At 46.8% G+C, this 27,761-nt stretch overlaps 1 protein-coding gene across 3 annotated transcripts; it reads right to left on the bottom strand.

Moving 5' to 3' along the window:
* TFAP2B (transcription factor AP-2 beta) lies at positions 1-26,828 on the bottom strand (the record flags this gene model as incomplete). 3 transcript variants are annotated; one of them, XM_082638734.1, is made up of 8 exons in its annotated part: positions 1-23; positions 2,354-2,613; positions 5,496-5,637; positions 7,765-7,883; positions 9,436-9,655; positions 17,128-17,188; positions 21,977-22,435; positions 26,748-26,828. In XM_082638734.1, the coding sequence occupies 8 exons, from the start codon at positions 26,826-26,828 to the stop codon at positions 1-3; spliced, it is 1,365 nt and encodes a 454-aa protein (XP_082494860.1). The 3 variants fall into 3 exon arrangements, with proteins under 3 accessions (XP_082494860.1, XP_082494858.1, XP_082494859.1); XM_082638732.1 differs by lacking the exon at positions 1-23 and adding an exon at positions 23,602-23,628 and having other exon boundaries at positions 1,755-2,613; XM_082638733.1 differs by lacking the exon at positions 1-23 and having other exon boundaries at positions 1,755-2,613.
* Between the last annotated feature and the right edge of the window lie 933 nt (positions 26,829-27,761).

Below are 27,761 nucleotides of genomic sequence, written 5' to 3'. Positions count from 1 at the left end.
TCACACGCGTGGGGCGCGTTGCCCTGCAAGGAAAGGAGACGATGGTTTTCAGTGCGGTTTCTCCCGGCCTTTGGCAATCAGAATACGTCTAATGCAAGCGGCCAGGCCCTCGGACAAAGGCGCAGGCTTCTGAGCTGGGAAGAGATGGAGTGTCTACACGCTCCCTGAGGTCTAGTTCCCGGCCTTTGCACTCCTATCAACTCATCTATGGCTGAGCCCTGCACACCCAGAGGCCCCCAAAGAAGCTGACGTGGATGGGCTGGGGTCTGACATCAGCCATTGCTTGGGCCCTCCTGGTGGTCTGAAACCAGCTCCCTAACTCAGCCCCCCATAAAAATGTCAGTGCAAAACTCAGCAGGTTCCTAAATCCGACCCTCTAACCTCCCCCCTCCCCAGGCCAAGGCCCATGGGGCAGCAGACCTGATAGTCCCCGTGGGTCCTAACTGTAAACCCTGCAGAACAAACCTCTGGATCTTTATATTCAAGGGATGCTGCAAAGGTCCTAATGCCTACTTTGTTTAAAGAGATGCGTTCATGCACACTCTATTTAGAGACCTAGGTCATCCACTCCTTCGCCCCTGGGGATTTCCCACTGCTTTGGGGATGGTGGGAACAATGGGTTTCAGATCTTATTTCAAGATAATGCTCAGGTGAAGCCCAAGAAAGGAGCAGGGCTGCCAGAAGTGAGAGATATTAAATGTATGAAACTTTATCCACTGGGAATAGTCCCAGTGTATCCAGACAGTAACATTCAAAGCTGAAATACATCTCCTTTCACTTTGCATTATTTTACCATTATTGCGAAAAACAAGTGCACGTCTGGGAGGGGGAAAAACGCCTCATTCATAAAGCATCTTGTAAGAAAGCAATTGTTGCTGAAACACGGGAGCTTGCACCACCCCCCTCCCCGCGACCACTCGACCACTAGCAAAGCTGCTGCTTTCCCCACAATCGCCAAAGAGCCCAAGGAAATGGAATCCGTTTGAAAGGCAAGGCAATAATGTTAAAATATTGGGCTCCAAGAACACTTACTCCTCTCCCCTAAAATTCATTTAGCAGCTCCCCACTTCCCCGGAATTCTGTATTGAGGTATCTGTTAGCAACTAGACTCAAAGCTGCTTCAATCTCTTATTGGCCACTTTCTAAATTATTCCCTTTGAGCTTCTTTAAAGAAGTGCACCTGCAGAATTCTGACACACAGGCTGTGATTAAAAAGGGATCGGAATTTTTTTTTCTCTGTACCTTATAGATTGTGTAGGAAGCCCAAGTCCTCTTTGAAGAAGCTCATAAACCATGCGGGCAAAGCTTTGGAAAACAGAAGAGAATGAAATGGTACATACCCCTCCGAAGGAATTACATACTAATCAACGTATTCATATTGTGTTTGGGTTTTACTATTGTTCTTAAAATTGGTAGATGACACATATGATAACAAATGCAAGATGCTCTGTAGGCAGATGCTGGCAAGGCTGGGAACTAGTAACGTTTCGGAAAAGAACTGATGAGGAGTCTGAATCAACTTATTGGTCCGGATTTTCCTCGGCCACGGGAGCCTCTCCTCGGCCAGCCGGCCCGAGAGCTGCAGCCACCGCCTGCGTCCCCGCGGGCCTCCCGCCCCGCCCGCCCTCGCCCTCCCTAATTAAGCAAAAGGCCCGGAGTTGGGCCCCCTTGAGTTATGGACACAGGGCGGGGCGGGGGCGGGGTCACCGAGGGGACCACAACAGCGCACCAGAGGGCTAACCACACGCCTTTTCATCCCGGAAGATGCCCGTGACAGCCGGAGGGAGGGAGGGCAACGTAGAAAAAGGGTGGCTGGGAGAGGGGCGAGGTGAGGTGGAAGGGCGGGGACTGCCAGAGAGTTTCCTAAAAATATATTAAAAATTTAAAAAGTTCGTGCGTCTCAGTCAACCAGCTCTCAAAGCACTGACACCGACACGGTTTCTCCGATTTTCTTCCAATAAGAGTTTTCTCACGTTTAGTCTTATGTTTATTTTCCAAAGGGAAAAAAATCATGTTTTTCTTTTTATTATCAGTATTACTAAGCTCGAAAGAACCGAAGTGGAAAATCCGGACGGTTGTCTCCAAGTGTATCTTGAAATAGACACTGAGAACCGATACTGTTGCTCCGTGGTACGCCTCAAGGTTTTTTTTTTTTTAAGTTATTTAGCTTTGTTTTTTTTTAACTTTGATTGTATGTGTATTCTACCTAATATAATTCTTCCAAAGCCAATCCAATATTTTTAAAGCTAAAATTAATTTTTTTCTGTTTTCCTTTTGTATTTAAAACATTTTTCCTTTTTTTTTTAAATTTTTCATTTCCTGTGTTTCTCCTCCTTGTCGCCAGTTTTACTACCTGGGCCTTCCCCAGACGTGTGCCTGTTAGTGGTGGTGTTGTTCAAGAACATCTTGTCCATGCCTTTGAGCGCCTCGGTGAGATAGTTCTGCAGGGCCGTGAGCGCGGCGCAAATGGCCGGGGCGCCGAAGCCGTGCGTGATGAGGCTGAAGTGCGTGAGGCAGCTCTGGATCCCCGGCTCCAGGATGGGGCTGGGCCGGCTGTTTCCGATCGGCGTCCGGTCCTGAGCCAGCAGATCCGTAAATTCTTTACAAAGTTGCCTGCAAAGGGGCGGGAGAGGAGCAACAACAATAAGAAAGCAAAACAACAACAACAACAAAAAAACACCCTCAGCGTCGTTGTCATTGACATTCGAAAGGAGACTCTCACACGAGCCCAGGGGCGCCCGGTCACGGGAGAGCCGGAGAGCGAGGCTAATGCGGGCGATTCCGCTCTGTTTCCTTTCCCAGCGTTCTCCCTTCTAGAGCAGCTGGGACTGGAAGGAAAGCGGGGGTGGGGATTTAGGCACCCCTTCCATCCCAAAGCCTGGCCTTTCCCCCCCGCCCCCTGCCCGTCTTTCCCCCCTTCATTCCAGGACTGCATAAACCCCCGTTTTGGGAAATGTGCTAAGCTTTAGCGTTTGATTTGCAATCTTCAGTAATTTTTAGCTCTTACCTGACAGTTCCTCTAAAAGCCCTTTCCCCCTCCTCTCCCCTGCCTCTCCAACCTCTTGGCGATCAGACTCAAAAAGCCGGGAAAGAGTTAGGGCCCTGGGCCACAAGCCTGTCCCTGGCACAGAAGCAGATTGCTGGAGCCTTGCGTGGCCCAGGGCAAGCAACTGTTTATTCCAGGAGAGAATGCTGATTCCATTCAAAGCAAAAAGCTGTTTACCTGCAGCATTTGAGAAGGGAAGTATTCCCACCACCACCACCCCCCGTTTTCCCTTTCTTTTAAAGTATAGGCTACCGAAGATCTTTGTACAACAATATTGTTGTCCATATAAAAGGATTCCCACATTGTTTAAATAAAACCTAAAGGTAGATGGTTAAGACTCCAGGGAGGGTAGAATTTTATTGTTGAAGGTTTTTATTTCAAGGCACTGACAATTTAGAGGAATCTCCCAGCCTTAGAAATCCTGCGTGCCTAACTATGGACTAAACTTATTTGAGAAATTTTTGATATAGGAGGCGGAAAAAAGGATTTTAGCCCTGAAGGTCCAGTGGCTTGGTTCACCTTGTGGTCAGAGGTATGGCATCCCAAAGGTCATAGCCTTTCACAGGCTGGCAGACTTCTGCCAGCCTGCCTCCACCTGGTCTCCAGGGTGGTGAGAAAAGAAAAACCACAGAACGCCAATCACAGGCCTCCCTGGGATAGTCTGACACTTGGTGACACCTGGCCTGGCCAACAGGTGAATAGGGCAGATACCTGGAGGCCCATGTCAGTGACCCTGGGGCACCTCTTCCCAGGGGATTACTCCCAGGAGGAGAAATGGCCAAATTAGATGGGGAATACCTCCTCCCCAACCTGCAGCAGCCAGAAAAGGTGTTTGGTTTTAAGGCTGATGGGTAGAGGACACTACCAGGAATCCTCTCACTACTCTTTTCTCTGTTCGAAATGCATACATACATCCTCCCAACCAGGAAGAAACGGGTAACAGTTCTGACCTAAATAGGGCAGTTCTTAAGCCAGAGATACCTCAGAATCATCTGTGGGGATCAAATACACACGTCCAGGCCTCCACCCTCACTGATTCCCACTCAGGGAGCCTGCGGCTAGGTCCACAAATAATTATCTTGAAAATGCTCCCCAGCTGATTCTGATACTCCCCCCAGGTTAAGAAGTGCTGGCCTTAAGAGAAGCCACAAGCACCCCTTAGGGAAACCACAGAGTTGTTTGTGGAATCCTGTCATCTAATTTAGCCACTTTAGTTTTATTTTTTCCCCGAAGTACCTTTACTCTTTTATAAAGCACCAACAGTTCCCCTGCCACTAGCCACCAGGGCAAGGGGTAAGAGGGCAATCTACTGATAAAGATCTGTTATATTGCTAGTTGGTACATCAGAGGAAAGCCTTCTAAAAAGACGGTGGGTGCCAGGTTTTGATCGTTGGAAGAGATGGTTAAAGGCTTTCCTGAAGTTTGTACTCATTACCAAAGTGCCAAAAAGGAAATGCTGAACTGAGGAGAACAAATGCTTAGAGTCAAACATTTTAAATCTTCAAAGCCCAAACCAGGGTCTGTAAGCAATTAAAGTTCTGGGACATTAATATTTTTTGACCCTGCGGAAAGGGGCAATCAAATTCCAATCACGTCTCAAAAACATCTGGACAAATTTGAGCAAATGATTTTTCAGCCTTCCATATATTTCTTTAAATTACGCTGTCAACGTAACAAACCGCGTCCTCCAGCACTAAATAAATGAGCGCCGCTGTTTGGGCCGCGCCTGCGAGAGAAACGTGCGGGCGCACGCAGCGCCGCCCACTGCAGGCTTGAGCCGGCCATAAAACACCAGCAATATGACATCGAAGCCAAAGACAGGAGTAAATCAAATAAATAGAAAACCCACTGTAAAAGTTCAAATGAGCTCTTAGACCTAAATTTAGCCAGAGATTTACTATTTTCCCCTCTGGAGTTGTAGTAAATTTTACGTCTGTGGAAGATGCCAAACAGCAACGTTGGAAAGAGAGTAATTAGAGCTGCGGGTAGAGACGGGTGAACGTGGGTGACATATAGACACCCTGAGCGAGCACGCGTGGCTGTGTGGATAAGACAGGGAGATGTGGATCCCACGGAGAAATATGCATCCAGGGATGCAGGAAAGAACTGGAACAGGGACCCAACCGGAAAAGGTCTGCCTGCCATCCCCGGGGTTGGGGATGTGAATTGTAAAAAGCCTGGATTCGGATTAATAAAGCCATCCTCTCAGGAACTAGGAAATAGAGAAAACACACAAATACGAAGCCCATAATCGACGCTGAGGGGTGGGTGCGGAGGGGGGCGGAGCTGGGAGGGTTCCCTAGCCAGCCAGCCACGGGCTTTCCACCACTGAGCTGCTTCCCTGCCCCACGGAGGAAGTCTGCGCTGCCGCTCCCACCGCCTCCTCCCAAGCGAGGCGGCTCCGCAGGTTGGGAGTCTGGGATGAGGACCACGAGTCCAGGACACTCACTTGGTGGCCAGCAGCATATTCTTCCGGGAGTGCAGGTCACTGGGGTCCGTGTGCTGCCGGTTCAAATACTCAGAAACAGCTTTGGCGGGAAACTCCGTTTCGCAAATGTACCCAAAATCCCGAGCTAAGTGAACAGCCTCTCCTGAAAAGACAACCGCAGTGGAAATAATCAGCACCCAGTCCCTGACCATCCCAAGGGCAGGAGGCGTTCCCTGGTCAATTCTGTTATTATTTACAAAAGAGGCCAACTGTTAAGGGTTAATAGCAAAGATGAGACAGATGCCCAAACTAAACGTGGTTCACAGACCGTAATTAACGTTGATGGAACAAACTTTGTTCCTGCCGCTCTTTCCAGCCTCTCCCTGATCGTCCTTCCAGCCAAGTCCTAGCTAGACATCCCCTGAACAGCTTCAGGTCTCCCACACCCCATGCTTTGTCTTAAGGGAAAGGAGGGCAGGCACTCAGGAGCCACCTTACAATTGCACCTAGATAGACAGTGAGCTGGATAGTCAAGCCAGATTCCCCCTTTCTTTTTAAAAGCATGTTACACCTGCTTTAAATAAAATGTAAAAGTCTTCCTATCTTTTGTATCTTCCTATAATAACTAATATATACAAATATAGATCCCTGTGTGTCTATGTCCACATATATTAAAGAATATGTAAATCGTATATGGATCCGTCCCTATCCAGCAATGAAATATTTATTCTTCTTGTCAGTTTCCTGCCAGTTAGGTTTCAGGTTTCTCCTCTTCAGAGGTTCCTGCCATTATTCTCTTACTTAAGGACTTTCTACTGCACAAAGGTGACACAGCAGCTATAGAAAACCTGGACAGCTGAAAGATTCCTTAACTTATGTGGAAGCCCCTTTCGAATAAAGCATTATTGCCCTTTAAAGCATAGCCTTCGGGGTTCAAGGGAAGATCCCGACATGAAAAAGAGATATGTTGAATTATCCCATACCAACGTTATTTTTAAGGAGCATGACTTACTTTTAATCATCATTAGCATAGTAACCAAAGACTTCAGGTACAGTGCTTACAACAACTCATAACACTGAAAACTGCCAAATGAATATTGGCATTTCAGTGTGTTCCAGTTTCCTTCCTTTTCCACCTAAATCCGTCTTGGGCTGAAATTACTTTGACTGCTTTTCAAAATGAAGATTGTGATATCAGCAATACCTTAAAGGGCAAAAAGTAAAACCCCCAGGCTAAGAGTCAACCACTAATAAATGTGGTCGAGAAATTTAGAGACCGCTGTCCCTGGAGGTAAGTTTGGGCCAGGCAACTTTGCCTTAAAGATAGCAAAGTGCAATGCCTGTAAATGTGATGGCTTTATTGTTGCTGCCTAAATATTCTAAGATCCCCTCCTCTAAAAACTAACTCCCCACAGGAGTGTCATTATATCACATCCATAAAAATAGAAGAAAAAACCAAGACCTACATGTTAGACTCTAGAGGAAATTCTACAACTCCCTCCATTAGGTCCATCTGGCTCTATTTCCTATCCCTTCCACATCCCACACATTCAAATGCAGATCCTCTTGTTCTAGACTGTGGAGAAGATCCTGTTTATTACATATCATAAATATCATCCGCAATCCCAAAATGATGAGCAAATTAGAGTGTGCTTGTTATAAGTATGGGCCTTTAAATTCACAGCTGAAGATCATACACGACTCCCCTCCATGTTTCCTCACTCCCCACCCCATATTTTTCCTAGGTCACTGGTCTTATAAAGCTGTATTTCAATAACAATAAGTCCCAGGTAATCAGCAGGAGATAGGGGCCCTGAGAGTGAAACGAGTTTTAAAATAACCATTAGAGGTCATGAATGCAATAATAGTTTCAAAAATCGACTGTGTTTTCTACTACTGACGACTCAGAGGTAAAATCTGGGAAGGAGAAGGTGTATTGAATGCATTGCTTCTTACAGAGTTACTCTTGCAGGAGTTCATACAGAGGGTGTTTCAGGCACCATGTCCTGCACCTGGCGGCAGAGACGGCCCCCTACACTGGCTTGGAGACTAGGCCTGAGCACTCTCCAGAGCTCAGGGACCCTTGCATTGTCCCTTGGCCTCTGGACAATTGCCGCTCCCTCTAAGTAAAAGGACCTTTGAACTTCTCTCCAGCAATCGCTTGACATCCAACTCAAAAGGGCACAACAATTGCAATGATTTCCAGTTAATCATAAAACATGTAAAATGTCAGGCTTCAGCCGACAGTTAAGCTCCACCACTTCGTGAAATGGCCAAACGTCTTGCTTACCTTCCACCAGGGAGGTGAGTAACGTGACATTTGCTGCCTTGCGCCTGCCCGCGGGTAAATTCAAACCGATTTTTTCTAGCCTTTCTCGCAAAGATCTCCCCCCATTTTTCGATTTGGCTCTGAAATTGCAAGAATTAACATTCTGATTAACCTCAGAGTGTTCCTGAAACAAAGTTTAGACTTAGCAATCTAAAGCCCAGTGGAGCTTGAAGAGGTTTTAACTTGAGGTTAGCACTTTTTTTTTCTTCCTTTTGGTTATTTGCTGATAGTTTGCTGAGGTTTGCTTAATTTCTGCAATACAGAGCATAAAAAAAATTGAGTCGTTTACTTTTTTTATCTGGTGAGAAAAAAAAAAAAAGATACCAGATGGGAATAATTAGGGTGTAGGTTGTCGGTCCAGAGAAGGTAGAAGTTGCACATTCACAAGCCCAGCTCTTTCCTTGTCATGGAGCCAGTGAGGTGAGCAGAAACCGGGCAAGTACAACCTTGCCAGAAAAGGGGAACGAGCTGTGTGGTTCAGAAGGAGAAGGCTTGGCCTAAACAGATGGGCTTTGAGAGGAAGAGGTCAAGAGTTGCTATAAAATGGAATTGGGTTAAAAGGGGAAGGAAGACTGAAACATGAAACTCATGACGATGGTAATCATAAAAACACTAAAACTAGCATTAGAGGGAGTTTGGTTACGTGATAAGCACTTTATATGGATTATCTCACTTAATCGCATAGTAAGTTTCATACACCCACCATCAATGCCCAGGGGTGACTGAAAGAAACTTCCACATCATGGGGCTCAAAGGACTCAGTTGAAAACTGAACTACAAAGTAGACCAGAGCAAAAGGACTCAAAGTGAGAAAAGTCTGTGGGTCACACCCTTACTGCTTCCCAACGAACCCCCTTTATGTGCTAAGGTCTGAGCAAAACTACAAGAAATAAACAGTTACTCTGACCTCTCTTGCTGTACTGTTCACCCAGCCACTTTTAGGAAAGAAAGGGACTTTCAACCCCCAAGGTAGGCTAACTTGAAAAATTCATCTCATGCAATGTCACCTTCATATCAGGGACACTCACCAAAGCGTTCAGGCGTTAGCAGGGACTTTTGGGGAGGCTTTGAATCTTAAGATAAAAGCCACCTCCTTCCCCAGTTTCCACAAGGAGTCTATAAGATTGTCTTTCTCCAATATCGGGGAGCATATGAATAGCCCCAAGGAATAACTGTCAATACTTCTAAAGTGGTGTCATTGTTATTACTGGTGGTGGTACTGAAGAAAGGAAGTCACACAAGTCTAGAACAGAGCTTTTCAAACTGCGGGGCACAATGCATTAGTGGGACTGGACCAACTTAGTCGGCCGCCAAGTGCACTTTCAAACAAAGTAGAGATCAGAGTACATTGCAGGTACGAAAGGGGTTGCTCCATGAAACTCCTGTTTTAGGTAAGTTTAGGTTGTGGGTCCCATTCAAGGTAGAGAATGCCTCGAAGGGTCCTGGGGATGGGGAGAGGGGCGCCAGGTGCCGGGCAGTGAAAGTGGAAGGTTCCCAGGCCCGCAAGGTGAGCGGAAGGGCGAGGCGGCGCGTGCGCGGGCGCGCCGAACACTTGGCGGCCGCTGCACGCACTTAGGGATCCGGTTGCTAGGCAACCGCGCAGTATAAAAAGTGGTTGATACGGGGGGTTACCTTCTGAGGACGCCGCCGAGGAGAGACGCATTGAGGCATTCGGGGGGCGACAGCCGTCTCTGAACTTCCCCCACAGTTACTTTGTATTTTGAAGTTGAACTGAGCAGAGACAAACGGCCGGGGACCGAGCAAAACACCTCACCGGTGTTGACAGACATGCCTCCCAGGAAGCCATCCTTATTCATCATCAGCGAAGTCACAGATTTGGGAGGAACCGGAACTACAGAGGGAGAAAAAAAAATGCCATAAAGGTGACCGGGTTTCGATTCTGGTGACCGGCCGATAGAATGTGTCGCTGAGTGCGCAGGGGGCGAGGTCACAGGGCAGGATCCAAGCGGAAAGCTGCAGGAGGTAGTGTTTGTTCCCGTGGTTCTGCGGTGCGTTCAGAGCACTGTGTACAAACAAATGCAAAAGCCATCACTCCTCTGGAAACCTACCCCATGCGTGTGGACATGTGAGAGTCGCTTGCCGCTGTCCCGCTCACTACACAAATCAAGAAAAACAAGCAGCCCAGAGTTTGGATTGTGCTGTGAAACCTGGCAGATTCGATTCCATCACGTGCTGGCTGTGTGACCTTAAACATCTCACTAAACTTCTCTGAATCTTAGTGTCCTCATCTGGCTCCTGATAATCACATCTGGTGCTAAAGCCTGGAGGTGATCATCCCTATCAATGATATAAAATAGTAATACCAATGGTCTTTACGGGAACCCTTTCCTCCTCTCCCATTGGACACAAATCTATGGTCATCACTGGCAAGGATCAGGAGGGTGGGCACCATCTGTCACCCTGCCCAAGAACAGCCAAGTAATAATACCATTAAACAGGGGAGTTGGGCCCAAAAGAGCTGCTCATCTCTCTACAGTGGATCCCATTCTTTCCAACATCCTAACAACAGATTCATTTAGAAATGAACCCAAATGCTCCTCTCCAGTGAAAGCAATTCTGCGGTGACATGAATTTTGTTTACAAATTAATGTAAAGCACCGGCTGGTGATTGTTTGGAGCAGTTATGATTTACAACAGGTGCCCTGATCAATCAACCAATCACTCTAATTCATGTGAGCAGCGGTCTTGCCTTGCCCCAGTTGTTTCATTTCGGCAAGTAATTGATAACAAACCGCACTCAAGGTATGTTTTATGAGGAAGTTAATAAGAGCTGACAGCTGGTTGCCACTGCTACCCAGGCGCATTCAGTCTCTTCAGCCTGTATTTCTGTTTAATTGTGTTTCAGTGTCATCTGCACCTCAGGAAGAGGCGGGGCTTGATAGAACCAGAGGCTGGGAATGAGCTGGGAATGAGGAACAGTGAAAGGTCAGCCTCCCAGTTCCCTGACAGTCTCGCTCCCTTGGACTTCTACACTGCTGATGCCCATTTTTCTTCTGCAGGCTCTAGAAGCCACTGGGCAGGCAACATCCCCTCCTGGCTTGCCCTACACCTTAGCTACTTCCATTGGGATCTGAAGCCCCTCAAGCACTATTTGGTGATCACCAGTCCAGGGGATTTATGCAATGTTTCTGGCATGAAAAAGGATGCTTCCATTCCCCCTCTTTCATAAAGACTCTGTCTCATTCTGTAATTCTAGTAAGAGAAAGATGTGCTCTTTCTACCATCTGGAGCCTAGAACCCCACACACCAGATAAGTTACATAACCTTCCTTGTCTAGAACAGACTAACCACCCTGAGGGTTCTTGAAACAGCTTATTCTCTCTACCACAGATCCTAGCACTCAGACCTCCATGATTATTTAGAGACTCCTAAAAGCCAGGTAGGTCCCAGATCTTTTTATTCCCTATGAATTGCATTTGGCCCCTTACAAACACCTGTAGAAAGGGCTTTCTGAGGAAAGTGGATGGGAAGACTGAAGCATTCCCTTTTTCTACTTCTTAGTAGACATTCTGGGATTTCTGGATCTGTCTACAGAGTCTGTCTCAGGGCAGATGAATGACGTTAGGTACCAGAGTGAATCTTCTGCCCCGTCAAGGTGGTGGTGGGGAGTTATGGAGGGAGCTTTCTTCTTTCTGATTCTCCTCATCGTAGTCTCATCAGTGAAGTGCTTCTCATTTGAGAGTGAACCAGTGCAAATTTGAAGTGTATTAAATAAATTTGAGTAAGATATGGATTTAAGTGACTTACTTAAAAAAAACAGTGATTGGGGTGGGAACACCCTGTCATTTAATTATCTTGCACAATATCCACATCTATTTTAATATGTCTTTTTTTCACTGCAGTCCTGATTTCTATATTTCAGATTCATATTCAAGCACTATAAGCAAATAATATATAATCATGGTAACCCTGGGAAAACTTTTCCCCGAAATATAGATGGCCCTTTGTAGTTTTAATATGGTATGAACTACAGAAATAAAATGTATAAAAAATCTCATCTTTGATATTCAGCAACATTTTAAAATTTAAATACTATTTAGAAAGAATATATTAATGGCTTGCCCTACACCTTAGCACTAAGCTGAAAACAGTAAGTTCAGTTCCTGTTTCCCAGACTGGATAACTGAGTATCTCCTGAGAACTGGAATTTTACCTGCTTTTCACAGTCTCAGGCGCCAAATCTCTTGAAAACCTAGGTCTATAGAGACATTTTATAACCTGCCCTCTAATTTCACTATTGTTAATTGCCTGATTTACCAGACAAGAGCAATTTCCTTTGGGGAATGTATATCACTCCCTCCCAAGGGCTGTACCTTTCTGCATATACATTATCACCTAAATATCACCCACCCAGTCAGCTCCCCTCAGCACTCTGCTGTCTAAGGGGAGGGGGAAGAGGAGGGTGGCGTTGTTTTTTCCCCTCAAAGACCAAGACTATTTGAGCAGAGGTGCTTCAGGTTACATTTCTATTTTCTAATTTAAGTATCAATCTTGTTTTGCACCCTCTATTCTCCCGTCCTCAGGTTCTAAACCTCTCTCCCACCCGGGCCTTTGTATTGGTCCCCTAAACTAGACTCTACATATTTCTTGTCCCTACGCTTTTCTAAGTCCATTCTACCTTCCCCACCACTCTCACACATGCTTTCCTCACCTGATTAACCCCATATTTTATTCTCTTTGTCTTTTCCCTTCTGTTTTCCTCCAGCTTATCAATAACCCAGGGAGCAACAGGGCCCGGTTGATTTGTTAGTAATTATGAGTGCACTGCCCCTGCTCACGGAACCCAGAGATGACTAAGATAGGTTTAAAGCGACAGCAGGAAATGGTAAGGAAATGGAGCATAGCAAAACTCAGCGTGAAGCTTTCAGTTCTTTACATGTTTACAATTTTCTGTGCATACATTAAAACTGGGAGGTTTTTTTTTTTCTTCCTCTTCAGTTCTCAGTTGGATAGCATGGCCAACTTCTGGACGTAACACCTCCCAAATTTGCTCCCCTCTCTTTAAACTTGCATTATATGGGAGGAGAAGAAAAAAAGGTTTAAAAACCGATCAATATTTCATTACAAGGACTGGAGTTTTATTTAAGAGAGAGGAAGGAAAACTGGAGAAAATCTTATTCATTAGTGGACTCTATAGAGCCCAAGTGTTAATAAGTTAGCTCTTCATCTTTATTCTTTAAACTTAAGTATGAAATCACAGCTTTGAGATCTTTGTGTCTGACTGGAGGCAGGTCCTCTGTGGGTCTGACCTGCTGGTGGGAGAGAAGGAAGAAATGAACCCATCTAATAGATTGAAGCATAAGTCCCTCTGTAATGCACCTGGACTTAAATATGGAAACTACACCAGGAAGCCACAAGAGGTAGAGCATTGCTTGAAATAATTATTTCTCACCAGCAGATCACTGCTTTCCTCATACTTGCATTGTTTCTCATCTACCTGCAGGCTAAATGTTATTCCACATGTATATAAGAGCATGTGTATAAATGTGAGCACTGAAATCCTGGAAAGAAAAATAAAAGGGTTCCCACAGAGAAAGCTGGAACATAAAAAAAAATAAAAATACAAACGTCCAGTGTTGGCATCCTTTAGGGGCAAAGCCTAAGAGGCTGAGTTAGGTCCCATCACTTACTCGGTGTGTGGGACCTTGAGAAAATCATTTGTCTTCTCTCTGTCTCAGTTTCCACACTGGGGGGTGGGGATGGGAGTTGGAGAAGAGTGTCTAACCTTTCCAGCTTTGAAATTCTATGAACTCTGATTTCTCCCTGGGTGGCTGGAAACGTAGCTGAGAGTCTCTAGTTGAATAAATACCAATTGGGATCCAAGTCAGCTCTGGAAATGTGAACCTCTCCATTTGAGAGGAAACGCATACCTTTCTCAAAGGCTCCAATAGATTCAGAAGGAGGAATCCCAACAGAACCCCTTGTAATTGAAATTGGCAATTTCTATATCTCCCCCCACCCAGAGAAAATCCACACCAATCAAAGTGTTTTTGTGGGGAAGGGGCCAGAACTAACGGGGAAAAAAGTGGGAGAGAACAGGAGGTTGAACTGAAACTAACCAAACAGGATATCCCTAAGACCAATGAAGATGCCCCACAGTCACAACATTTGGACCTTGGACTCCAGCCACTCTGGCCTTTCCAAGAAATCCCAGCATCTTTTCTGCTACCTAAGGCGTCAAGCCGATTGCATATTGGCCTCTAATTGCACCAAAAACTTTTTCTGAAAGCCTAGGTGAGCCTCCTTTAGGTTAGGCTGTAGGCTGGTGGCAGTGATCATTTACGTGAGCTGGGCACCACCCTGCCCCCTCCCAGCCCAGATTCCTAATCTTAATGGAACTGAGAGTTAACAATGATTTTTTAATGTCTCGTTGGATTTTTAGACTGTTAATGCACCGAATCCTTCTCATTATTACTTTATTGATTGCTCATGGACCAGCCCCCTTCAAATCGTATTAACCACCCTCTGCCGGTTTAGATTAGGAGAGTTTAAAAAGCACCTTTCATTACTCCCCCCACTCCTGCCATGGAGTTGAGACTCGCTGGCTTAATGGGAGCTCTAATGGGGCAGCTAAGAGGAGAGGGGCCCCCATCCCTGCCGATTGCATTAATAGCTCAAAGGGGGCCAATACAGAAAATTAGCCGTAAACGAGCTCTGGAGATCTTCAAATGAAAGAGCCATTTATCACACTGGCTACCTTCACTCCACTCGTTTGCTCTCTCTACTGGGAACAACTCATTTCCTCTTAACTAAATTACTTCAGAAATGTCAGCTAAGCCCAGATAGCAAACATAACAAGAGAGCTCACCTACCATCTATGGGGTGATAGCAACACGGGTGAAAATTGGACTGGTTAAATTTTAGGAGGGAGACCTTCCATAATTAGAGAGAGAGACACACACAGAGACATATATCCTTTATGTCTTAAGTCTTCCGCCTTCAATACATCACACAGAAGCAGAGACACCTAAACCTGGGCCAGTTGCTGCCTTTTTTTATTAATGAGGTAGAATTTTTTAAATCTCTCTAAAAGCCCATTAGAAAACAAACAAAGCAACCTAGTCCCTTGCCAGTTGTTGAAATTTAGAATATTTAGTTCAGGAAACGTTCTCACCTCCTCTTTTATGAAATTAATCTCTGGGAGTCATCCCTCATAAAGGTGGCGGAGGGGCAGAGACGGGAGACCAGAGGGCAGGGAAGGAGCTAATGAACCCATAACCTTATTTTAAGTGATTCACAGTGATCTAGAAAAGTAAATCAACCACTTATTCCTCTTTTGCCCATGGCTCTCCAAAGATAAAAATATATTAGTATATTTTCATCATGTAATAAAGCAAATACCTGAAATATTAAATAATAGAATTGACCTCACACTTTATATTCATACCACACTCCCTAAATCAATAAAATGACTGGGGTGCCACTTAGATACTTTAAGCTGCACATTTTAAAAAAAAGATTCTGGAGGCCATAAGAAGTACTCTGCGTTTCCAGAACAGAACCAGTGACATTAGTCAGCATTCTCCTCTTCTTATTCCTGGAGATACCCATATACATACATATTCACATTTCACTGACAAACATATACAAGCCCTGAAACCAAAGCATCCCACATCTAAGAATATTTTCAGCTCCATTTTGTTAGGTAAGCTACGTTCCAAATATTTTTATTGGCCTGGCTGTTAAGAACATTTCTGATTGGTCATCAGTTGGGCATGCCCTACAGCCAGCCCCAACGCTGTTTCTAGGATACAGAACCCTGAGCTAAGGGGTTCTAGCTTTCCATGAAAAGGGACGGAAACTAAAACAGAAAAGAAACCAAGAAAGCCAATGAAGAAGCGCCTCTCCTCCTCCCCATACCCACCTCCCATCAACCAGCAATTAACCAGAAGAGAAGACCCAGGAGGAAATGGTGAAAGTGAGCTGTCAGCGCAGTTGCTAATCAAAGCACGAGCCTGAGTGTCCCAGCAAAACCGAACCCTGGCATTAAAAACCGTAACGATACTATCTAAAGAAGAGCAGGAGAGATGTTTGGAGCAACACTTAAAATAGTTTTGCCCCAAACCCTACTAGTCTTCTTGGGGATATTACGTTCCAAAGCCAAATGGCATCATTTCAGGTACAGCTTCCACCTCCCACCTCCCACCTCTCAAAGCGACTTTTTCTGCTTTTGTGAGAGAAGAAAATTGAGAACACCTCACCCTGTTTGGAATCCTTCCTTCACAACCCTCCTATTCTACCAGCTTGATTCTGCATTACTTTCTGAAGCATCTTTTTCTCTTTTACTTGTTTTTGTGAATGTCCTCTGGCTCAAATGAATCAGAAGTGACTGCAGCTAGGGACTGTTGACACCAGACAGAAGGACAGGCCTTCTCCGGCATCGATAAGAAAGGGTTATAGTAGTTAAAATTGTAGCTCCAAATACCAGTTCTTGTGATAATTAAAGATTGCACTGTTTACACATTCAAACTCCTAAATTTGTGGCGTGTGAGTGACATTCGGGCCTTTCGGCAGGCAGCCATCCTAATCGCCAGGCATTCTCTCAGTGACTGTCAGAGAAGAGGGGGGGAAAAACTAAGCAGCTGCAATACGCCCGAAATGAGTTATTGTAATTACATTTAATTAGTTTAATTAGTTAATTATTTTGCTTACAGCTGTACAAGAGACTGCAAACATTTGTTAATATCACATGCCCTTTAACAGTATGGGGTGATTCCACAGTCACACTAAATCATGAATGCATATGTAGGAAGATTGAGAAATGTGCAGAGCCCGGCTCAGCTTCTCAGGAAAAGCATATTTAGCAACACATTTGGCACAATTTTAAAAAATCAGAAGAAACAACTCATAAAACACAGAGAACTGGGAACAAAATGACCACCCCAAAAATACAAAGGCCAAGAGAGAAGGAGCTACCCCAATGGCATAAGGTTTAGCTCAACAAACTCCAGTTATCAATGAAATAACTATAGCATATTTTTGAAAGCAGCGTCTCCCAGCCAGTTCCATACGTGATGGTAGTTCAATTATTTACAATGTATCTAGAATTGCTAGCGAAGGTACCGTGAGAAAAATGGCAATAGTTTCTGTTCCTCTGTCTCTCTCATCCGGGTTTCTCCCTGCGGTCCCCCACCCCCATTCCTTCTTCCCAACAGGCATTTTCATCCAGATAGTCGCTGTGCTATGATTGTGAACACACATTTGTGTCTTATAAAATAATGAAACCCTTCAAAGTGAAAACTCATCATAAAGACATGAACGTGGAGGAAACTTTTCTTACTTTGCGGGGGGAAGAATCCATACCTTTTTTTATGACAGACTGGTCCAATAGATTCATGCCGCTGTTATTGGCATCTTCAACTGACTGTGAATATAAAAACATCACTATTCAAATCGACTGGATATTAAAGAATCACACTCATAAATCATGTCATTCCAAACTGGAGTTGCTGTTATTTCCATTTATATTAATTCACAAAGGGAGGTTTTATTATTACCATTATTACCTCCAAATGGACACAGAAATGAAATTCACCCAAATTATAAATTCTTCCAATGGAAGAAGAGGAAAAAGGAAACTGTGAGAGACATCTGGGATGCAGGATTGGTTTAGTTATTACATTAAACATAGATATTACATAGACACATAAACTTTTATATTATTTGCTCTTATGAGTTGTGAAAATCTGGCGGCACTGAAGGATTTTCACCAATATTAGAGCAATTTCTGTTTTCTATGCTATCCCAGTGCATCTTAACCCCAGAGTCATTTTACAAATACATAATAGTTTACATTATAGGATTTTAATTAAAGTCTGAGCAATTTGGAATGGAATGCAAACAGCAACACATAGGAACACGTCTGCAGGCTGTCAGGACCACACACCCACTGCAGTTCACACACATCCCTGTGCTGGGTGAGCTTCCTGCTGCAGGACAATCGCTTGCGGGGGACCTGCACAATCTACTCCCCTCCCAACCCTGCCACCTCTGCTACCCAGCAAGAAGCACACCTGTTAGGAAGGCAGTAACTACAGACACACCAACATACACACACACACACACACACGGAGGATCTCCCAGTCAGCACCTGGGTAATGGCAAAGAGCATTCACCTTCCTTGCCATTTTCATCCCAGAGAAGGAAAGTTTCGACCCTAGATGTTGGCTGCATCTCAGAGGGGAAATAGCTGTTAGAATGATATTCTTACTGTCAGGATGCACCAGAACAGGGTTCTAGCCGTGTATCCCAGGGCATCCAAAGGCAGTGGATTCCCTCCCCCTACTCCCAAGAGAAAATCAATGCTAGGCCTTTCTGCCATGTACAGCTGCTTTCCTTGATCCTTAGACACCTATGTTTGGACTAATCTGTCACCCACTCTACAGAGGAGTAAAAAGCAAAGGGCTTGTAAGGGGGGTTGTGTTTAGACAGCACTTCCCACCCACTCAAGCTGCGTCCCCAGACAGGGGGTGTGTTCATTACAGAAAGAGACTGTGTACCCCAAACAAGCAGCACATTAGAAACGAGATGATCTAATCATGGAGGGGTCATGTTCATTTGTTTCTTTCCGTTTTTCATAGCCACTCTTCTGTTCTCAGAAAGATGGGGAAAATTGTTATTCTCCGTAAGGACCATTTTCCATGCATGCCATCTCCAACTTAATAGTACAAAGCTTAAAAAAAAAAAAGAAAAAGGCTTCATGTAACTTGTTCGGAACTCCCAGCAGACCCCACCATGCACGCGGGCGCGCACACACAAGATTCACGCCTTTTGTGCTCACGTGTCTACAGTGGCGACGTGTCCACGCAGAACAGAAATATCCGCCTGTATCTGTGGGCGGGCAGACCCGCGATCTCACAGGCCCCGGACCGTGAGCGCCCACACCTCACCCTCACGTCGGTACGTAAATATGTATATACGCCTCATCAGCGACGTGGGGTAGTTGTGGTAGTTAATGAGAAGGCTCTTGTCTGATTTTCGATCTAATTACGGACGCCTGCTGGGTTTTTGTACAGGATATTCACGCAGCATGCTGGCGCTTAATCGTCACAGGGAGGATCGTAAAGATTTAATTAGGACTGCATGCGGAAGCCCAGAAAACGACTCAGACTCGTAATTACTAGACTTCTTTAGTTAAAAGTGATACCAGGGGTTGCTTTAAGACACTAGGGTGTGTTTGAGTGTGTGTGTGTGTGTGTGTGTGCGTGTGTAGGGCTTTGACTTAACATCCTTATATGTTTACACTCTTAGGTAGTAAAGGTGATGAGAGGTTAGGAGCAAAGATCGGAAGAAGGAAAGAGGTGTTCACAGCAACTAAACAAGCTCCAAACTAGGTGTCACCTCACGCTCTCTTCTTTCTGATGCTGTTTTTCTGAGTTTTAAACACCGCCCCCCTCCCCACGTGCGCGCTCACACACACACACACACACACACACACACACACACACACACACACACACACACACACACACACACACACACACACAATGGGTAGAATGTAGCATACCCAGAACCCAAACAGCGATTTGCTGGTTTAATAGCCCCTGTGAGTAAATTGAAAGAGAAATTGACAGGGTTTTATAGTTTCATTTAAAAAATTATTAGAAGCATTTGGTTAATTAGCTCTCCTCATTTGCTTCTCTCACGGTCGGGGCGGTGGCCCCGCGTGTGTGTCTGGGTCACACAACATCTCCCCCCAGCCCTAGGCCAGGTGAGCACCGCTGGGTGTGAGGGCCCCCGGCCTGGCAGCGCCCTGGGATCTGCCTGATCCGCGGCTGAATTGGGTAGGGGGATCCAGCACACACAACAGGCCCTTGAGATGGAACGAGTGACTGGGGTCCAGGCTGAGGCACCCCTGGTCCCTTTTACAGACAGGTGGGGCGCAGCCCACGCATCCCGTAGCTGCAGGAAACGCGAAACGCTGAAACCGCCATCAGCTCCTGCAACTTTAGCCGCCGCCCCCCACCGCGTTCCAGATCCCTAAGTCAGAAGTGGATCCTCCGGGACCGGACGGAGGAGGCAGAGCCTCTGGACTCGAGGGTCTGGTCCTAGGTCCATCTCTTCCCCTGTCTTTCTTTGTCACCTGCCCCGTGTCACGTCAACCACACCCCGGCCTCAGGACGCCTGTCATCGCGGCGGAGACAGAGATCGCCCCAGCCCCTGTCGTTCCCCTCCTGGGACAGGCGCGGAGTGTATCCCCCGAGACCCCTTGCAGTGAGGGTCGACCCGAGAAAGTCCCGCGGGCCTCCCCACCTCGCCAGGCGACCTGCTGGGATGCATCCGGGGAGGAACGGGGAGAGGTGGGGTGGGCGGGGAGCAGCGAGGGCCCTGGGCCTGCGCTGTCTCTGCTCTGGGCTCTGTCCACCTCCCGGGTCTGAGCTCCGGCCACAACTCCGACAAGGGTGCTCTCCCAAATGCACATCGACCTGGCCCTGTTTTTCTCTGGCCCCTTGCATTTGACCAAAACACTCCAAACCGCTCACGATTCTCTCTTTCAAAAAACAAAAAACTAAAACCAAAGAAATCTGTTCCCTCTTTGGGCGCAATCCCTGGGTTCGGTCGCCTAAACCACTAGGCCTGCCGAGTGTGGTGACACGGCCAGTGCAGCATTGCCAACAGCAACGCTGATGAGTTGATCCACTTCCATTATCTAGCACTTTGAACCGTACCCAGAAAGGTTAATTTAAAAACTTTTCCCCCCAGACATATATTACCCCAATGCATTAAAAAAAACGATTAAATATTTCCTTTCTCATATGATATTCTGAAATGAGCATTATCTCCAGACAGGGACAGTTAAGCTCGGCTAAATCAACAAAACTACCATTCTTATGACTATGGGTAAATCCAGCCACAACTCAGGTGATTCTGTCATTTTTGGAAATATTAAATAACTGAACTTCCTTGAAAGCAGTAAACCATCATAGACTACACACAGACAGCATTTAATTCTGTCCCCACATTTTAACTGTTCAAAATACATTTTCTTCAGCAAGGTAAAGAGGAAGGACTCATGCACCCTTTCGCTTTCCCATATTGTTTTCCTTTTCTTCAGAGGTATGTCCATAATGATGCCTAATATATACAACCATGCCAATGAGACCGAAGGATCCATTGAATACCTTTCAACCATATTTATCTTTTCTGGAGACTATTTAAATTAGGGAGGAAAAGGAGACCTGCTCAGAATCACCCAGAGAGTTTTTATAAATCATTTCTTTGATGTTTCTTTGTTTAGTTTAACCAAGTATTCTCCACCAAATCAGGCTCCATTGTGTAGGTTGCAGATGGGATAGTGAGTGGGTGGGGGAGTGTTTGGAGCCTTTTAAGAAACAAACATATGATGCCTCTTCAACTGGGGTGGTGACACTGGGGAGAGGGTATTAGTGGACAGGAGGACTGGAGAACATTGCTCCACAGTCGTTTAATGGTCCAAAGGGGGAAAAGGATCTCCAAAAATCACATGTGTCCTCATGAATTCCCAAACAGAATTATGACTTTCTGGGTCTCTCCTCACAGATCTTCCATTTCTCACATGATGACCCTGGAACTCAATTATCTTGGAAAAGGGTTCAACAGCTTATGGGACATTCAAAGTAAGACCTGGCTTGGACAAAATAGCACATGTTTTTCTTCCACTGTGCATTGTCATGCTTAACAAAGTCTTTGCAAATCCAGCAAGAACCTCTATAGAGGTCCCTGCACCTCCACGCTGTAGCTTCAGGCAGTCAGGACTCCACCTGCCATGTCAGGGGGCCCAGGCCCACTACTGGGCATGCAGAGCGGGTGGGTTGGGGAGGGCACCCAGCTTGCTCGCACGAAGCGCAAGAGAACAGGAAGGAGTCTCATAGCTAAGGCAAGACAAAAACATCTAGCCTTGATTCTGATGATCCTAAACTAGCAAAACACACATATATTTTTCTCCTTCATTCTTTCATTTCTAGTGCTTCTAGCTTTCATCATCGGACCTCCAGAAATCGCCACTAGAGAGCCATACACGTATACACACAGTTCCGTACGTGGTGTCCAGCTGGTGCTGTTCTAAAGATGCAAACTACCTCCCCCAAAGGAGACACAGCTGTCCCTCCCTGCGTGTCCCCCCTCCCGGGGCATTTGTTATTTGTTTACTGTGTGTTTGTTTGTGTGCCATTACCTGGACGTCTTCCATTCCGGGGTGGCCGAGACCGTGCAGCGAGAGGCTGTCACCCATGCCTGCGTCCAGGCCGTGGTGTGCTGAGTGCAGGAGCACGTCCGGCCGGCGGACCGAGTGGTAGTCCCTCCGGGGGTCGAGGCCCGAGAGCTGGGGCAGGGCGGCCCGAGGCTGGGGCAGGAGAGAGCCGGCTTCTGAACCCACTTCTTGCCGCTGTCGCTGTCCCCAGGGGTGCTGCTGGGGCTGGTGCAGGGGGTTCAGGGAGTAGGGGTCGTTGACGTGGGAGTAGGGGTCCTGGCTCTGGTGGTAGGGGAGCGGCTGGTAGGGGGGCGGGAAGTAGGGTGGCTGGAAATCTGACGACGGCGTGTGGGACAGCGGCGGGGCGCTGGAGTAAGGTCCTTGGGACACCGAGCCCAGCTGGGAGAGCCGTGAGCTGTGACTCGGGACGCCATCGTGCCGGTCCTGGGAGCGGAGAGAAGAAAGAGAGAGAGAGAGAAGGGGAGGAAAAAATACAATCGACAAATGGAGAAGCCCGCCTTTGGCATCTTCTTTTTCCCGGGATAGGGGACGCAAGAGTCTGAAACTTAGGCTCCCAAGCTGACTCAGAGGGTACATGATTTCAGCAATTCCAAATGTGAGGCTTTGGGGGGAAAAGGGGGAGAATCACCCACTTAACCAACATCTAAGCCCTCTGTTGGGGTGCAAAGCCGGCAAAAGGGGTGAGGGTAAAGTAACAGTGTGTATGGGGGGAGATTCTCAATTCCCTAACGAAAAATACAGGAGTCTGACATAGGGTATTTGCTCCTCTGGGTGTTTTAAACTATATTTTCCTAACTCTTCCAGAGGCCCCAAAGCATGACAAATAAAACTTCATACTAATTAGCTGTGCTGTTCCTCTTCCTAACCCAGCCGGCTGACCAGGAGCTCCCCACACGACTTGGTCATTCCGGGAGACCCAGGAATCTGCCTGATCTGAGTTTCCAGTCCCTCTCCCTACCCAAGAGGAATTAAATAATTTATGTAGTGTTTGATTGAAATGGATCTCATTCGAAATCATATCCTGAGTCGCTGTTAAAGTTGAACTGTGGTTCGCAGGAGTTTTTCTAAGGTTGCTTTTCTAAATATATCTATTGCTGTCCTACTCCAGGGAATGAAGATGAAGGACCTGGGGTTGGGAGGGGGAAAAAAAAAACGAACAAAAAAAGGCCCAGACAACTTAGCGCTGGTCCTAAGTGGAGTGCTAAACTCAGTGAAAAGGGAGGGGGGGAGGTGTGTGTGTGTGTGTGTGTGTGTGAGTTTCTCCCTCTCCTCTGTGGAAATGCCATGGTAAAGTCCCCATGGTTCTTTCTGGAGAAATAGTCACCTAAATTTCCAAACTGCAATGGCAAATAAAAAGTTTTTCTGTTCGGCCTCCCCCCCCTCCCCAGTTGACTCATGGAGCTCAGACGAACACACAATGCAGAGAAGCAGCTGCAGCCTCGTCCAATTATGGTGCTAAATTACCAAGCCAAAGGCGCTCGAAGGAAGACAGAGACGAGAGAGTGAGACTGCACACACAAGAGACAGAGACAGAGAGACAGTAAGAGAAGGGAGCATGCAATTCTGGTACAACGTGAATCCAGACTCACCATGGATGAATAGGTGTGGACTAACATCTGGAAAAAAAAGCCTGGTTACTTCTCAAAATCAAACAATGATTAAAAAAAAAATCAAGGAGTCCAGCAGAGAAACGAGCTGGACACAGGAGCCGAGCTTGAGGTGTTTCCAGGACAAGCCATCAAAAAAAAAAAAATTTACCCCCCCCCCAACGAGATTGGCGTCGCCTGTCACACACACACAGAGCTGTTCATCGGTCTCTTGCTGTTTTTTTGGCTTTTTTCTTCTGCGGTTCTTCGGGGCTCCAGAAGCAGTCCTCTTCCGCCCGAAGCTGGGCTCAGACTGCTCGGCCGCCCCTTCCTCCCTCCGCTTGCCTACACCTCCTCGTAATAATTGATATTCATGACTATTAATATTACACGAGTACTTTAAAGGGAGAATGGAGGACAAATGGAGCGTGAAGCAGCAGCGGGCGCAGAGCTCCCTACTATTGTAAATGACGTTCATTCAGTGGAGAATTACTAGATGTAATCAGACGAGGGGGCTGGCGAAGGCAGACCGGGGAAAAAGTTTAGCAGGAAAGAGGCAGAACTTCAATTAACTGAGCCGGGGACGCGCGTAAAGCAGCCCCTGCTCCCCTGGACCAGGCAGTGAGGGAGACAGCATCGCTGGGGGCTTGTGCAGAACGTAGGTGTCCTGGTTTCTGGAGAGGGACTTTCCTACTGGGAAGAATGGATCGCCCTAGGTGCTTCCTGTGCAGATTAAAAAACAAAATAAAAAGGCGTTGCCTCCTCCTTTGGAGGGGAGAGCAAAGTAAACCGGTGGGCCCGGTTGTTTACAGTGACGTTTGCAGACTTTCACGCATACTGGAGATTATGCTTATTTATTAAAGGAGAGAGGCGAGATGGGGGCTTTCCATCCCTCGTGCAGCCTTTCCCTCTTTAGTGCTTCTGCAGTCTGTGATTTTTTTTACTTCAATTTAAAATATATGCAATCAATCTTCAAGTACACTAAACTTATCCTTTCCAGGCAAAGCCAGGGGCAACAGAAAACCTTTTTGGATGTTTCAGGAACCCGTTCAACTGGCCTAACTGCCATTTCTGTTAAAGTTCAACCTTTCTCCCGACTTAAATAGGCTCCTTCCACCGGGCTGCGGGTTCTCCTATATTTTTTGAGCAGAAAAAATAGGCAGATAGGAATACCTGCAGGATTTTCTCTCTCTCTCTCTCCTCTCTCTCTCTCTCTGTCTCTCTCTCTGTCTCTTCTCTCTCCCTCCCCCTTTATTCTCCCCTCTTTCCCTCTTCCACTCCACCCCTCCCTCTTCCTCCCTCCCTCCCTCCCTCCCTGCTTTCTTCTCTCCCTCCCTCCTTTCCCATTTAGCCAGTCTACCTTCCAGACTCTTAGAACGAGTTTTATCCTGCTTACTTTTCGGAACCCAGTGAAGTCCCTCTCTGTATACCCTGAGCTATTTACACCGTGGCCCCTTCCCCACCCGTGCCAAGCCCACTTCGGGCGCTCACATTCTTTAGGACAGTTCTAGCTCCTTCGACTAGACCATTATCCCGCCTGTTAAAGAAGGAAGAGGAGGCCGAACAGAAACAAACCCCACCAGGCGGAGGCGCGGCTCTTCGTTACAGTCAATACACAACCACAAAGAGGAGAGGAAAGCCCCAATCATCATTCCGCAGAAAGACGAATCTCCTCTCTCCCTCTCACCTCTCTCTCTCTCTCTCTCACACACACACACACACACACGCACACGCACACACACCCCAAAATCAAGATTCGGGGCTGGGCAGAGCTGCGAGGCTCCAGGCGCGGGCGCCGGGCGCTGCTTGCGAAACTCAGCCGGGCAGCGGCGGGGCGCGCGTGGGCTCCGCGGAGCCGCAGTCTGGGTCGCGGGGCTGGGCCGGCGGCGTCGGGAGGAGCCCGTTCCTAGCGTACGCACGGCGGCTCCCTGCCCGGCTTTCAGGAGTCGTCCCGGAGCCGGCGGGATGGCGTGTCCCCCGCGGGGTGGGGATCCTCTTGGCGTCCCATCGCGACCGCTTCGCCCGACCGAGCGCTTCCCGCGCCGATCGCTCGAGACTTGGCTTCTCGTGTTCCCTCCCCTCTCCGACTTCCCCTCCTTCCGACCTCCGACCGCTGCCCGCTCGCCAGCTTCTACCTTCCCCGTCCCTTACTCCTCTGCCCCTTTCTCTTCGCCTTCCGCCAAGTTTTTCTTTCCCGCTTCCCTCCCTCGACGTCTCCTCGGAGTCTTCGCTTCCCCGCTTCCCCTCACGCCTAATTCGGGGACTCCCAGGCTGGTGAGCTCGGAGCGAAGTTCCGCGGTCCTGGGCCGCCGTCCCCTCTCCGCCCGGCAGCCCGGCCCACGCGCAGCCCCGCCGCCCCGCCGCTCCGTCGGCGCCCGAGACCCGAGCGCACGGCCGGCGCGCCCCGCCCGCGGGGAGGCAGGCTCCCGCCTGGCTTCGGGCAGCATCTCCACCCGCGTCTCCCTGGCCTCAGCGGTAAAGAATGGTGCGCACTCGACCCGGGCAGAAATTTTCGTTAAAAATGCTAAGACATGGGGTGGTTTGGACGCCCCGACTCTCAAAGAAGCAAAACACGAGAAAAAAAGAAAATTAAAAAATTGTCTGTTACGGCTCCTTGGCTTGTGCTCTCTCTACATCCATCTATCCATCTGTCCGTCTATCCGTCGACCTCCCTCCTTCTATATGTTCGTCCTCTACTGGGATCCGTTGGTTATCGATTTCAAAAATGTTATTGAAAATAAAAATTAAAAGCTCGAATCTGTTACGAAGTAGTCTTGAAAACCTAATTCTCTCCCACACTCAAAACGTGGAGAGCCTCTGCCTTTATCAGTCTCTATTTTCTCTGCCCACATTCACTAGCACACTGCTCCCCATCAGATACTAAAGGGGGGGCGACGAAGAAAGAAAAATAAAATAACAAAAAAAAGAGAAATCCCCTAAGTTAAAGTCGTCAGATTTCCACCTTAAAGTCCTTTTTCAGAATAGCGAAGTTTCCCCAAGCCAGCTTTTCTAAAAGTTGGAGAAAGCTGAGAAAACCGACCGGAAATCTACGAGCAAATAGCTTAAAAATATAGATGAGTTGGGGGTGTCAAGAAGCTCAAATTCTCTATCTGCAAAGCTCTAAGGTGCAACCGGGGGTGTCGGCTCACCTCATAGATATCTTCGTACTTGACATTCTCCACGAGCTTCCAGAGCATGATGGCAGCCGGGTCTCTAGGAGGTGAGTGCATTCATGTGAGGAGCAGATGTCTGGCTTCTCAGGACTCCGCTGTCTGTAATGATCCATCTATAATTGGAAATGGGGGATACACACCAAATCCGACGCTCCTCTCCCATCTCAACTTATATCTGTTGTCTCAAACAATAGGCTGGAGAAGTAAGCCTCAGCTGAGAGAAAAACATTATTACACACACAGGAGTTAGATGCAACCCACAGACATATATTTATAAAAATCATAAACACGTACTTATACCCAGACACCCACATTTAGTTATATAAGCACCCCTGGGTCACACAGAGCCTACAGACTCTAAACATGCATTTAAAGGAGAGAGAGTCGGTCAGTGTGATTAATATAAATACAGACATTTAAAAACCTCTATATTGAAAATGATGAATCATTGTAGCCACTGACTAAAGTCTTTACAGTTCATAAGGAGAAACCAGGATGCCAACAGTCCCCCATTTTCTATGCAGATTTTTAAAGGGGGAAGATTACTGAGATTTTTAAACACAAAAGCTCCTCTTCTTGTTTGTTCAGCAGGAGGGTTTTGAAAGCTGGATTTGGGGATTTTAAGGGTGATCTCTCTGTGTTGATGGCTACACAACTTTTTCTTTTTTTTCACTGTATTTTAGTCACTGTAGAACAAAAAACCCGGCTCACCACAGTGACCATTTCTCATATTTTCCTGCCATTCTGCCCAACAAATTTGAAACCTTAAATACTGTATGAAGCACCTCAGTTTGTACTGCTTATTGTTTAAGGGTTGTTTGTCTGTATTTTCAGTGGATTCCATGTGCCATTCTCTTCTTGGCTGAAGTCTCCATTTTATGAAGGTTTTTTTCTTTTCTTTCTTTTTTCAGATGTAGGGAGCAACATACGTGCACAATCACACAATGTTAATTTCAAGCCTTCTTTGCAGAGGCATGGGACATTTTATAT

Source organism: Mesoplodon mirus (genome assembly GCF_964341445.2).
Source record: "Mesoplodon mirus genome assembly, chromosome: 12".
In the NCBI taxonomy this organism is placed as follows: Eukaryota; Metazoa; Chordata; class Mammalia; order Artiodactyla; family Ziphiidae; genus Mesoplodon; species Mesoplodon mirus.
The sequence above is the reverse complement of the archived record's forward strand: the minus strand, read 5'-3'. Positions and strand labels throughout refer to the sequence as shown.